General features: G+C 35.1%; 1 protein-coding gene across 4 annotated transcripts in view; it reads left to right on the forward strand.

The window, feature by feature from the left end:
- The window catches only part of RFX3 (regulatory factor X3), a 110147-nt gene that overhangs the window by 60948 nt on the left and 36074 nt on the right, over positions 1 to 13125 (forward strand). For all 4 annotated transcript variants that reach the window (XM_039566878.1, XM_039566877.1, XM_039566876.1 and 1 more), the window contains exons 3-4: positions 3433 to 3530; positions 12644 to 12902. In XM_039566878.1, coding sequence (XP_039422812.1) covers positions 3433 to 3530; positions 12644 to 12902 — 357 coding nt within the window. The remainder of the gene's footprint in view (positions 1 to 3432; positions 3531 to 12643; positions 12903 to 13125) is intronic.

The following is a 13125-nucleotide window of genomic DNA, read 5'->3' on the forward strand; positions in this document are numbered from 1 at the left end:
ATCCCTCCTTTAACAGCATAATAAATGGTGAAAGGATAATGACAAATAAAACAGAAGTGAAGAGAAAAAATTTTTTCATATTTTCCACAGATTTTCCTGGTGTTCTGTTTCCTCATAACCAACTTCTCTCAAATAATTTTGTGGTCATAGAGAGTAAATATACACATTTCATTTCTTTCTGTTGAAGATTGAAAAGAAATTTCAGAGGCACTAGATTTAATTCTCATGAAAATATTTAAAAGGAAGTAAAATAGGAAATAAAAGTAGTGGAAATATCATATAACAAAGATTTTCAGCATGGCAGTATTTTCAAATAGAAGGCTATCCCAAAGGCTCCTTATTTATTTTATTTATCATAGCTTGACAGGAAAAATATTTGCCTCTTACCTTCTCCACCCTAAAGTTGTTAGTACGTTGCAATACCATGTGGTGACTACAGCTTCCTTTGGCAGGATATTGAATTTAACTGTAGCAGTACTGAGTTTCAGAGAAGCTGAAGCAAAGTAAGTTTTTTTGTAAACTTTTTTCATTACTGTCTTGGAAAGAAATTAAACTAATTCAGTGGCCCTCTTTTATTGAACTTCAGTGTTAAAGGAAGAACATTTTGATTTTCAAAACTAGATAAAATGTTTTAATAGCAGTGTAGCATATCCATTCTTAAATGTTGGTTTTAAAAAGTTACTTTCTATGCATAAACAGTCCTGAAGTTTCTAGTAGTACTACATATTAGGCTAGTAAAGAACTTTCATAAAAACTGCTGGAAAGTTGAAATTAAGCGATGAAAATTTTAATTTTAAGAGATCTTAGTATTTTGTTTCATGGTAAATTAATTTTTCGTTGTTCTCACTCCAAATTAGAAGATAAGCACATATTGGAATTTTACAGTTTCCTGTCCAATAGACAGCAAACGTTGATGCACTGTACACACCTTGTCCCTGCAGTATCATTTCAGTTCTGCGGGAAAGGTCTTGCACTGTGCAGAATCTGATGTTTTTGAGATGGGCAGCAGCTTGTATTCAAGAATAATGGGAGAATATAATGCCTTGTATAGAACGGGAATGTGACCTCTCTGTTTTAGTGCTGTGTTTGTACACAATACAGAGTTCCATTTTATCAGTATATGCAGGTTACAGGGAGAAAATCACATCTCCTTTATTAATAGAAAAATAGTGTGGGTTATTTTTAATAGGAACTAAGCCATATTCAATGTGTGTGAATAGGGAACAAAGTGCATTTTGGGAGTAATTGGATGAGAACATGGAATTCATACTGACAACAGCATCATTTCCACAGTGTTTCCCCAGCTGTGCTACTGAGAGAAAATGGGGCATATCCATTACATGTCAGGTGACAAGCTACTGGTTTTAAGAACAAAGCCTGTTTTCAAGATGTTTTCTCGCAGTAGAGGTCAAGTAGATCAGTTTGGTGTTCTGTAATAGACTGATCAACAATGACTCCCCTTCTCCCATTGATTGAAGATTGTAGAATTGACTCACCCAAAAGGAAGAAATACGCCTAGAGTTAAACTTAAAAAATATCACAGTAAGTTGCATATATGTTTCACAATAAAGCACATACATATTTTGGCCAATTACTGCATGAATGGGTCATTTGTCAGAGTTTGGCAGATCTGAATATTGAGAGGTACAAATTACTGACAAGCTTACAGGTCTTTCTTTCTTACAGTGGATTTGGATCCAAGCCCATTCCATGAAACTTTAATTAATTTAAGTTATGAAGTCAAAAGTGATGGAAATAGAAATAGTTTAATTTTGGAGATGTTTGCACAATACAGCTATTTATGTTTTTTAATTCAAAGAATTTTCTAAGGTATTAGTAATGTGCATAATTTTGATCAGAGTTTTTTGTGTTGACTTTGAGAACTGAATCTTTCTGTAAAATAACTAATTATTGCTGGGAGATGAAACGTACACAGTTGCACCTTACCTTAATAATTAAGCAAACATCTTCAAAGTATACTTTTTGAAGTGAGAAATTGTATTTTAGGTGTATTTCTCAATTTATGTAATGATTCATGTGGGAAGTCAGAATAATTTGGATTGTAATAGATATTTTAGTCATCATGTTCTGTCTCATTGCTGTTAATGGACAGAAGCATCTGATTTTTCATCATGGTAGTATAGCTGCATTCTAAACTTTGGCTGTTTTGTCTCTTTTTCAGACTTTAGGTTTTAATGTCAACCTAAGGGAAGGTTTCTGTGAAAATCTAGGTTATTTGTTTCACAGTCAGAGTCAATATGATGAAAAAGTAGGAAACGTGCTTATTTGCAGAACTTTTTAAAACACAACACAGGTGAAAGTATTAGATTAGGATATTTTTAAAGAGCTCTTGAAGGGGGTTCATCAAGTGCATGAAACCCAGACTGATCTGGGATTATAGTGTTTGCAGTCCTTAGAACGAACTGGATTAGATTGGAGTAGCATTATAACAATAAATATGAGAAAAATTATTGTCACTTAATGTTATATCTATTTACTAAATAAGTGCATTGATACTTTCTTGATTCAATTCCTTGGGTAAAATTGCGTCAATCTGTGAAGTCTCTGTAAGTCCCTTTTGCATGTTTTAGGTTCTAGACTGCTCTTGGACCAAAATACGGCTTCTCTGAAAGATGGAAAGTGTAAAAGATGAAAGTCTTCATCTTTACTGTGGCAGAAGACAAAAAATTAAGACTGGAGAGAAAATTTGCATAACCTGAAACATTCCTACAATAGTGTATGAATCAAAGGAATTGATGAGTAACTGTCCTTAGCAATATATGTGAAGATAATTAATGCCTTACTGCCTCTTGTTGTTTTGATCATGGAAGTAAAACCGGGTTGTGGTGAAGTTTTTAATAGCTGATAATATTCTGGGAAAGCAGTTACTCAGACTATGGGGTTTGGCCCATAATTGTACACTGGGTCAAAGCACTACTGCAAAAAAAGATCTTGTATCAGCGTAATTTAACTCCAGTTAAACAAGAGCTAAAGCATGTTACTGTGAATGTTTATTTCTAAACTTACTGGAACATATCTGAGCTATGATTTTAAGGCTTGTACTATTTAAGTGGAATAAGAAAAAGCATAAATATAATCAAATGATACTTTCTTCTGTAGTAAATGTAATTCTGCAGCTTGGTGCAAAGCAAAGTTACACTTCATCTCATCCTTATGCTTTCCAGTTAGTTATGTCTTTGGCACTGAAGATATGTATGCTTTGTGAGTGTGCATCTTCAGTATTAGGGCTCTGTTTACCAAACTTACAGCACAAATACTGTGTCAGAACAGTAATTTTCTTTGCCAGTGCTGTGATATACCTTTAGTAATTTTGAGAACAGAGATACTCTGTGTTGTTTAGAAGCCACTGGGTGCACTGGAGCATTGGTACTTCTTTATGATATCCCAAACTTCTGGATTTCTTGTTTTCAGGTACAGCAAGTGCAGACTGTGCAACAGGTACAGCATGTCTACCCAGCCCAGGTTCAGTATGTGGAGGGAAGTGACACAGTCTACACTAATGGAGCTATGTAAGTTGGAAAATGATCTGAATTTTAATGTTCATTAAAATGAGAAGTTAAATGTATATTTTCAACTAAATTCTATCAACTACTTTATATTAAAAATTGGAAAGAAAAAATATTCAATTACAGTTCTTCTAGTGTCAGAATAGGTTTTTTGGATGAAATTGTGAATTCACACTGTTTTTATTAAGGCAGAACTTTTGTGTAAGTAGAATTCATGTGGTTGTTTTTGTTCCACCCTGTATGGCATAGCGTTGTTTGAAAAAGTATCTTCTAGTTCATGGGTAAGTTCTGTCTGAAAGACATACTGTAAGACTTCTGTCCTTAGGACAAAAGGCAGGGCCTTCTGTCTTCCTCGCTGCAATCCTAGTGGCAAATGATAGAAAAGTGCAGCAGCTGTAGTTATTCTCTAAGGAAAGTAGTAATGCAATTTCATGCCTGTATTTCATAAAATGAGATCAGTTTATTTTTCCAAAGGAATGAGGAAGGGCAGAGGAAGGAAATTAACAGTCTCTTTTTGCTGCTTCTTTAACACCTTTTTTGCACATGATTGTGCATTTCCTGCTTTCCTGAACATGCTTTTCCATCATCAAGTCTCTTTCTTCAATACACAAGCTAAGAAAGATTAAAGAAAAAATACAGATTTCATGTGGCTTCTGGACATAATCTAGTCAAATATCAGGCTTGGAGCACCACCAGCTTTGAAACTGGCTCAAACCTCAAAGTAGACTGTTGGTTGGAAAGGATCTTCTCAACATGTTTTTTTTCATTTACCATTTTTGCTTTGTAATTGGCTTTACAAAGAATTACAATTTAGAAAGCTTTTTGATTGTCTAAAGGTACTTATTTATTGATGGTAATCCAAAAGCAGTTCAAAAGAGTAATATTGTTTGGATCAGAGACATATGATGCTAACACTTGACAGTGTTCTTTGGTCATTTCTACTAGCACATTTTGATTTATTAATTTTTCATGTACTGTCTTCTCTGCTTTTTTTCCCACTTGTAAATCCTAAACAATGTATTTTAAATATGCATTAGACTTCCCTATTGTACTGATTTTGTCTGGGATAGGTTAATTTTCTTCCTAGTAGCTAGTACAGGGCTGTGTTTTGGACTTGTGCTACAAATGGCAGTGATACTATCTACACATACAGCAGCATAACGTCATTGTGATCATGATAGTCTGCTGTTAACTTCCAAAAGAGGTCATTCTTGAATAAGCTATTTTTCAAGTTTCTCTTTTCTTTTATTACTTTTAACTTCTTACATGTGCTGTTGGGACTTTTGGCAGTGTATAAAAAGTGTAATACACTACTTATTACAGTCCTAGGGAAAAACAGAAGCAGATGTGACTGACTGCTTATAAACCTTCAGGTTTCCATTATTTTATTGTGTTTCTATATCTGAATCCCTCTGTCAGTTTCTGCAAAATCAGTAAATAGGATATAAAAGAAGAAAGCTCTTCTTAGCATGTGAGCCAAATCTAGATTGTTTTGTCCTCCTACAAAGAAGATTTTATCCATGTTGTTGTGAGCAGCAATGTAGTAGATGGGCAATTTGTTGTTCAATACTTACAGGAAGGTTAGCCTTTCTAAAGATAGTAATTTCATTGATGGAGAATGGACCAGTCTGTGTTTCTACTCAGACTTTTTGAAAACTATATATAGTGAAGCACATTTCCCATATGCTTTTATACCCCAGATTTTGGGTAGTCTTTCTATGATTGTATGTTTGACGTATTTTATGATCATGATAAATCAAAATTTTAATTCTAACTCAGAATCAAATACAGGATTCTTCCATAATCTATCAAGCAACAGTACTGCTCTAGCAATAGCATAAGGAGTCTGCAACCCATAGTTAGGGTGAAGATATTAATTCATATGGGAATCTCGAATAAATTGTCACAGCATGCCTGATAAAAGACCCCCCCTTCCACTCTGCTCTCATGAGACCCCACCTGCAGTGCTGTGTCCAGTTGTGGGGTCCTCAGCAATTAGAAAGACATGGACCTCTTAGAGCAGGTCCAGAGGAGGGCTATGAAGATGACCAGAGGGCTGGAGCACCTCTCTTATGAGGTCAGACTGAAAAGCCTTATTGTGACCTATCAGTAATTAAAAGCCTAAAAAAAGGTGGGAGAGGGCCTTCTTATGTAGGCAGTGGTAGGCTAAAGGGGGAATGGTTTTAAACTAAAGAGGAGAGCTTTAGATTAGATTAGATCAAATATATGAAGAAATTCTTGGTTCAGAGGGTGGTGAGGCACTGGCACAGGTCATCCAGAGAAGTTGTGGATGCCCCATCGCTGTCAGTGTTCAAAACCAGGCTGGATGGAGCTTTGAGTAACCTGGACTAATAGAAGGTGTCCCTGCCCGTGGCGGGGGGAATTGAACTAGATGATCCTTAAGGTCTCTTCCGACCCAAGCCATTCTACAATTCTGCAAAAGAATTATCCTTTATTTTAAAACACAGCACTTGCAAACTAGCATTGATTTAAATCAATACAATAGCAACGAAGGATGCAGTTAACAATATATATCAAGAAAAACTTACCTGATTCTTTGCATTATAAAAGTAAGAAGTTTGTCAGATTTCACAGACTTTGTCAGGTGTAACTGTTGTATTCTTATAACACAATCCTTTCCATGCATTTTATGTCATGATTTGTCTATGCTTAGAAGTTATTTGGTTTTATTATAATTGGAGGCAATATAATAACACAAGGGGTGTAGCCCACAACTTGTCACATATGTTGTATGATACGAGAATATTTGAACTATGTTATCTACATTTGTCTCTAGTTAACAACAGTTTTGCTTGTCAAGCATGTCGCTCTATCCTGAAACTAAAGTGCATTGTTGTTGCAATAGCATGTACAGGCTTACCTGGCTGTTCAGGATCTATTAAGACTATTATTGCTGCACTTGTGTTAAGAAGTCAATTGGATCCGCATACTAGACATGAACTTTCTTTGTACAAATTGTAACATATGAATAAAATGTAGCCATTTACCTGGTCGTTCTGATGGGGCAAAAAGGGCTTTAATTGCTGGGATTGTACAAGAATTGCTATTGCTGGTGGATCTAAACCACATTCTTCAGCAACTTTTTGTACAGCAATTTGTGGGGTTTATGTTGGCAAAACACACCATTTATGCAGACCCAAGAATTTACTTTTACCCTAATCAAAATCTTAACTGTTAAATAAAGTAATTATTACCAATATAGGTAAAGTTATCTTCCTAGTAGTTACTAGTATCTATCCCTTTTTCTCTGGCATTATCCTTTTCCTTTTACTACCCTTATGCATACTAAGATGAATGGCTCCAGTCTGAGCTACAGAGAGTTACAGCAATTTACCACTAGCACAGGTGTTACGTGTGGACAATGTATGATGGGTGGTGAGGGCCAATCCACAGTGTGTCCACTTGCAGCTATTTTAATGTTCTAGCACAGTCTCTACCTTATTTGTTATTCATTGGTTTCCATTTCTATAGTATATCTGAATTTGTTTTATGTGATCTGTTTCTGCTAGAGTGGATACTTCTTGAATACTGTAATGCCAGCTTATGGTCCTCTTTGCTACAGTTTTAATCTAGGATCATGGATTGTTTATTCTCTATGGAATAGCTATTTGATATTATTGTCTGTTAGACAGAACAATGCCTCAGCATTTTAATTATAGATTTCATACCACACAGTCATAGAAAGCTAAGCTAAAATGGAAGCAGAATAAGTAACATTTATCTAATTGTTCAGCAATCACTGCTAGAACAAACCCCTAGGCTAAGACAGAGAAGTCTAGACAAAGAGAGCCTGACAAGCCCAACTCCTGACGTCTTGCAGATTTAGTACGTACCCTTTGACATGTTCCTAACAGTGGCAATACCATATTTCTTGGACTTTAGGTCTGCTGTGCTTCATCAGAATTTCATAGATCTGTAATTAATGTTTCCTTACCTGTGTAATGTACAGATCCTGCAAATAAAATTTATAGAATTGCACCTTTGTTTTCATTTACTCTCTTTCCCAGTTTGCAGCGTTTTCTGTAGCTGTGCATAGTGTGTGCTTTTATTGCTTTGTTTCCATGTGGAAAATGGTCTTGGACTGAGTGTTAAAGATCTCAGTTCTTTCTTATGGCTAATAAATGCCTCTCTGTTATAATTTAATGGCTGTGTCATGTTCTCTTGCGACAGTCTCAGGGTGTATGGCACTACCTTTTCTTCCCTTTGCTCAGGATACACCCAGAATCTGGCAGTGATAAGGCCTTCCCTCAGTATTAGACGAAGGTTTCTGTTCTCTGTAGTTTCTGTGAAGCTCACTATTAGCTTAAGGACCACAAGATCATCCTAAAAACTTAAAGGAGTTTGAGGATATGCTTCTGGCATGAAAGAATTTCTTGGTTTGGAGGTTTTCTAAAATGTTGCAATTCCATAGCATTATCATGAGCCTTAGCTACTCTGCACACAAATAACTGTATCTTGAAATATTTATTTTCATCCAATGTTTATCATATTTGTATCCCACAAAATAATACCTTAGTTAATTAAGTATCATAAAAGCCTCACTTTCATTACAGAGATGACAGTGAAAAAAATACTTGCATGCCTACCTGCTAAGCTGTCTCAGTAATCCATACCAAAACCCACAGGAGTAATTCTGCATCTATTAGTTGCTGAGTAAGATAGTAATTATTGCGTTACTTGTCTGTTTGAATTAGAATTACAGAAAAACAAATAAAGAATGGTTTTCTTGTTTGAATTATGAGGCTGTTTGTGTACGGCCACTGTGCAGGAACGCTGGTATTTCAAGCTAAACTGTAAAAGCTATGCATCTTCAAGTAAAAAATTAGATTTATATGCATTTTGGCCAACACCTGAATTTTCCAAGATGGAGCTTGTGATAAAAATTTTGTAGTTAATTGCTTACTTTGCAAGATACAGAAATTATTGGAATATATTTTGAAGAAAATCTGGGACCATGATCAGCCAATGTAAATCACTGAAACATGATGGGATGGCTTGAACACTGATACATAGTAGTCAATGGATCAGGTATTTACATAGAATCTGATCACAGGTGCATCTGGGAATAAGCTGTTTCCCAAATGTGCACGTGCACACTGAAAACAAAGGGAGGACAAGAACAAGTTTACTCTTTCTGAGCCACTGCTTTTATTTGTCTCCTTTTTTCAGAATGTCAGTGTCTTTGAAGAGACAAAAATGTCTGTAAAAGCTGGGCTCAGTAACATTATATTAGAGTTTGTAATATAGGGCAAGACATCGCACTTAATCTGTGTGGTAATTCTGGGGCTTACTGAATGTAGAAATTAATTATTTTCTGTTTTCATGTGCAAAAAAATAGTGTTTTAAACTACTTTTTACCACAACTCTGTCACTTTTATTTCTAGCAATATAATATATTATATTTTGTAAATAATTATAAAATTTATGTAAGCAAGCAATGAGGCATAATAGGAAATGCCTTGAATTATTGTATCTTGTAATGCTAGTCTGACTCTTGCTGGTATCGTTAATTTCTAGTGTGGGATCTTAACATCAGATACCTGTTCTGGGCTTGCTTAATCTAAATTGTATTCACACTGTGCCTGACTTTGTGTCACTTGCTCTCAGGGTAAACATGATCTAGTTTGCACAGCCTTCTGGAAACTGGGATTCTGGAGCCTATCTACTTAGACTTTAAATTTACTTGTAACTGATAAACTTTCTAATGCCACATTCTAGTAAACACCAAACTTCACAGTGTTTCAGTAGTAGTAACTGTCAGGTTCTGTTACCTTCCTTCTATCTCAAGCAAGAGCTAATCATCAATGTGTTTTCATAAAGAGCAAGAAAACTTTGAGATCAGTCCCTGTGCAATCTATATATCCAGCTGTTAAAAGGAGAGAAGACCTAAAAATGTTTCTACAACCTTTACAGTGGAAAAGAACTGACTATGATATATGTCAGGCTATTTGAGAAAGTATTACATATTTTTGCTACAAGTGCTGTGGAGAAATAGATAATCACTTCCTTATTTGAAGTTATTTTCCTCTTTGCTACAACTTTATTTTAAAGGGTCATGTTACCATGTGCAATGACCTTAAAACATTCAAGTCTGCTTTCTAAAAACATCATTTCTCAAAACTTCTTTCTATAACATCATCTTATCCGACTGCATTTTTAATTTCCAGATGGAATAGTTTTGGTTAAATTAAACATCTCTTTGCTAAGTTGCAATTACTGTTGCATGTAATAATAATAGTTTCATCTCAATTTTAAGTACCCAGTTGATCTCTCTTGTGAAAGGTTTGCTAAATCATCTCCAATGATCAGGTCTAGAAAAACCTGCTGGTTGTTGGGCCAAATGGACGAGTGTGTTTATTTTGGAGTCTGATGCATTGATGTGTCTCATTGATACAGTGATACAGAGTACTATTATAAGCAGAAATAGGTGCTCTGTTACAATCAGTCCTTATTTAAAGCCTATGCGTGATATACAGGTCTACGGGTGATACGTATGATGTACAGATACACCTAAACAAGGTAAAAGCAAACAAATAATTCATCTCCTATTCCACACCAAGCCTGTGACTTAATTTTCTTCAGAATTTGGAGCATTCTCTTGGATTTGCATTGCTTCCAAAATTCAATTCCACTTTTGCAAGTGAGATTTGTTCTCCTTGCATCTTTTGTACAGTGCATTTCCTCTAGCCTTGTCTGCTTTTGCTGTCAACAATGATCTTATCCTTTCATTCCTTTCCTTACTGACAGCTGATACCAAGATTTTTCTTTCCTCTTTTGGGAGAAATTACAGTGTTCAGTGACTTGGTGATCATTTCCATGAGCTGTTTCCCCTGAGCCTACATCACAACATTTCCCTACATTTGTCCTCTGCTGCGTAACAGTGTTCACAGATGTAAGACAGAGGCAACATCCAGTCTGGTAGTGGTTATTGTGCTCATCACAAGATAAATCACCTCAAGGTGTACCAAGGGAGAGTTAGGTTAGATATTAAGAAAAAATTTCTTCACTGCAAAGGGTGATGAAGAAGTGGAGCAGGCTGTTTGGGGAAGTGGTGGAGTCACCATCCCTGGAAATGTTCATAAAATATCTAGATGTGGTACACAGGGACATGATTTAGGGATGAAGATGGCAGTGTTCAGTTAATGGTTGGACTCAGTATTTTTTTCAAACCTTAACAACTCAGTAGTTCTTTTCTACGGTTCTAAAATAAACAATATCCCTAAGGTATCACAAGATATCTCTATGATACATACCTTGGTTCGAGAGAGCAGATTAATCAGGACTTGCACAGTACCTAAGTGCATACATAGATTATTGCAAGGCAAAGATCAACTGATTTTCACTTCCAAAAGAAAGGTTAATAGATTACATGTCTGTTTGAGCATTAGTCCCTAAAAGAACTATCTTGCTTTGTTTTCAGCAGACTGCAAGGCATTTCTTTTACATTAGCTTCAAGTTTTTTTGCAGGTGATCTTGAGGCTTTTGAAATACTCAAAATAAAATGGAAAGTGTTTAAGTAACTTAAAGAGGGGTAAGAGTGAATAATGTAGTATGAGGCTTATGAAACATTTCAAATTTTAAAACATAAGTTTTGGAGTTTGTGGAAGTCTCTGAAGGCAAAGGGAGAAACTGTTTTGGCCATAGTTAATAAAGCAAAATTTCTGACTTTGGTTGTTGATGGGGTGCTGTTACATTCCTCAGTTATTTAGAAGTAACGGTTTTTTGAAGGTAAAGAAGAAATTATAATTTCTGAGTCTGTTGTTTACTAGTAAAGTAGTCTTACAAAAGCTTTCATAATTCAAAAAAAGACAATAAATTGCCTTGAATTTTTCTCCATATTAATAAAAAAATAAACATTGTAGAGATAAAGGAGAAGAAAAGCCTACCATACTTGCATAGGTATCTTAATCATCAGCTTACTGCATAAAACATGAGTGCTGCATCCACCTCTTGTGTTTCTGTACAAAAGTGTCTGGGGTTTTGTTGTTTGGTTACTGGTTGTTTTAACTTGTTTAGTTACATGCTGTACAAATCAATATTGCCTTTGGATTTATGTAGATTTTTATGCTTCAATAAGAGAATTAATGGTTGGGTAAACAGACTGGTTTTTACTTGTTGTCATGCTTGACAACATATGATACAGTCTTTGAAATAATGAATTACATTTATTTTATAGTTTTGAAATAGGTTGAGTTTAATATCAAATTTAGTACATGGGAGCAAATACAAATTCAAAAATTATAAATAGATTATAATGCATGAAAAATAATGATTCAAGATAAGTAAATAAGAATATGAAACACATGATAGAAGATTTCAGTAGCTGAGTAGTTTGTTAGGGTAAACTGGTTAATGACATGTGAATGTTTCACACTTGATAATTATTTTAAAATGTTACTGTTGCATTCCTGTAACTTCTTTAATCTTTGCGACTGTTTTACAAGTCGTAGTTCTGTTTGATTTTATTTCTTAAGTGCAGTTTTTTATCGTTACACGAATTCATGTCTAATTTTGAATTTGCCCTGTAAAAATGACTGCATTTCCCAAAATACCAGCAAACTCAGAATTTCAAGCTTCAGTCAATAGCTTCAGTGAATTTAAAAACAATAGACAATGTAGGATTCTTGAGCATTGGACTCTGTTAGCTGATATTTGTATGAATTATTTGTAATTTTGTAAACTGCACATTATGCAAAACATACAACATCTGACTAGAAATCAAAATCCTATTGTCAAATTTAAAAAAATGTTGATACAGGCAGAGCTTTGTAAATTGCTTTGCAATATATTAATAATTGGATTAGCTCTATGTGCCTGCCTTCAATTTTTGTTATTCCTTTCTCTCTTCCTCTTTGTATAAGACTGACAGTTTTTCTATAATATATGGTAGATACTTGGTTTAACATTGACACTGAGTTAGTTACTTAATGCTTTGATTTGATTAAATATTCTCTGAGGAGACAGGGACTGTTTGCCAACTTTATTTGATTTTATTTTAGTTACTGTAAATAAATTTCTAGAGTTATAACATCACCCTCAGATAAATGAAATACAAATAATGTATTTTCCTTTTCTTTTATTTTCTTTTCTTGAAGCCGATCAACAACTTATCCTTACACAGAAACCCAGATGTACAGTCAAAACACTGGGGGAAATTATTTTGATACTCAAGGAAGTTCTGCACAGGTGACAACAGTGGTCTCGTCTCATAGCATGGTGGGCACTGGAGGGATTCAGATGGGCGTAACAGGAGGACAACTCATTAGCAGCTCAGGAGGGACCTATCTGATTGGCAATTCAATGGAAAATTCTGGTCATACAGTGACTCACACAACGCGGGCCTCCCCAGCGACAGTAAGTATTTCAGACTGATCCCAAACCTTTGAGACTAGGCTCTTAGTCACTCAGATGTTCTTGCAGACTGACACAGTTTTTGTGACAGAATGCATTGCAGTATTATGTTGTCAGAATAAGGACTACATAGTACTTTTTGTAAAAAAAGCACTATATATGTATAAGATACAGAAGTAAGAATGCTGTGAAAACTTAATCATGAAGGCATACCTTTTCCTTGACA

The sequence above is a fragment of the Corvus cornix genome, chromosome Z, assembly GCF_000738735.6.
Source record: "Corvus cornix cornix isolate S_Up_H32 chromosome Z, ASM73873v5, whole genome shotgun sequence".
Classification (NCBI taxonomy): Eukaryota; Metazoa; Chordata; class Aves; order Passeriformes; family Corvidae; genus Corvus; species Corvus cornix.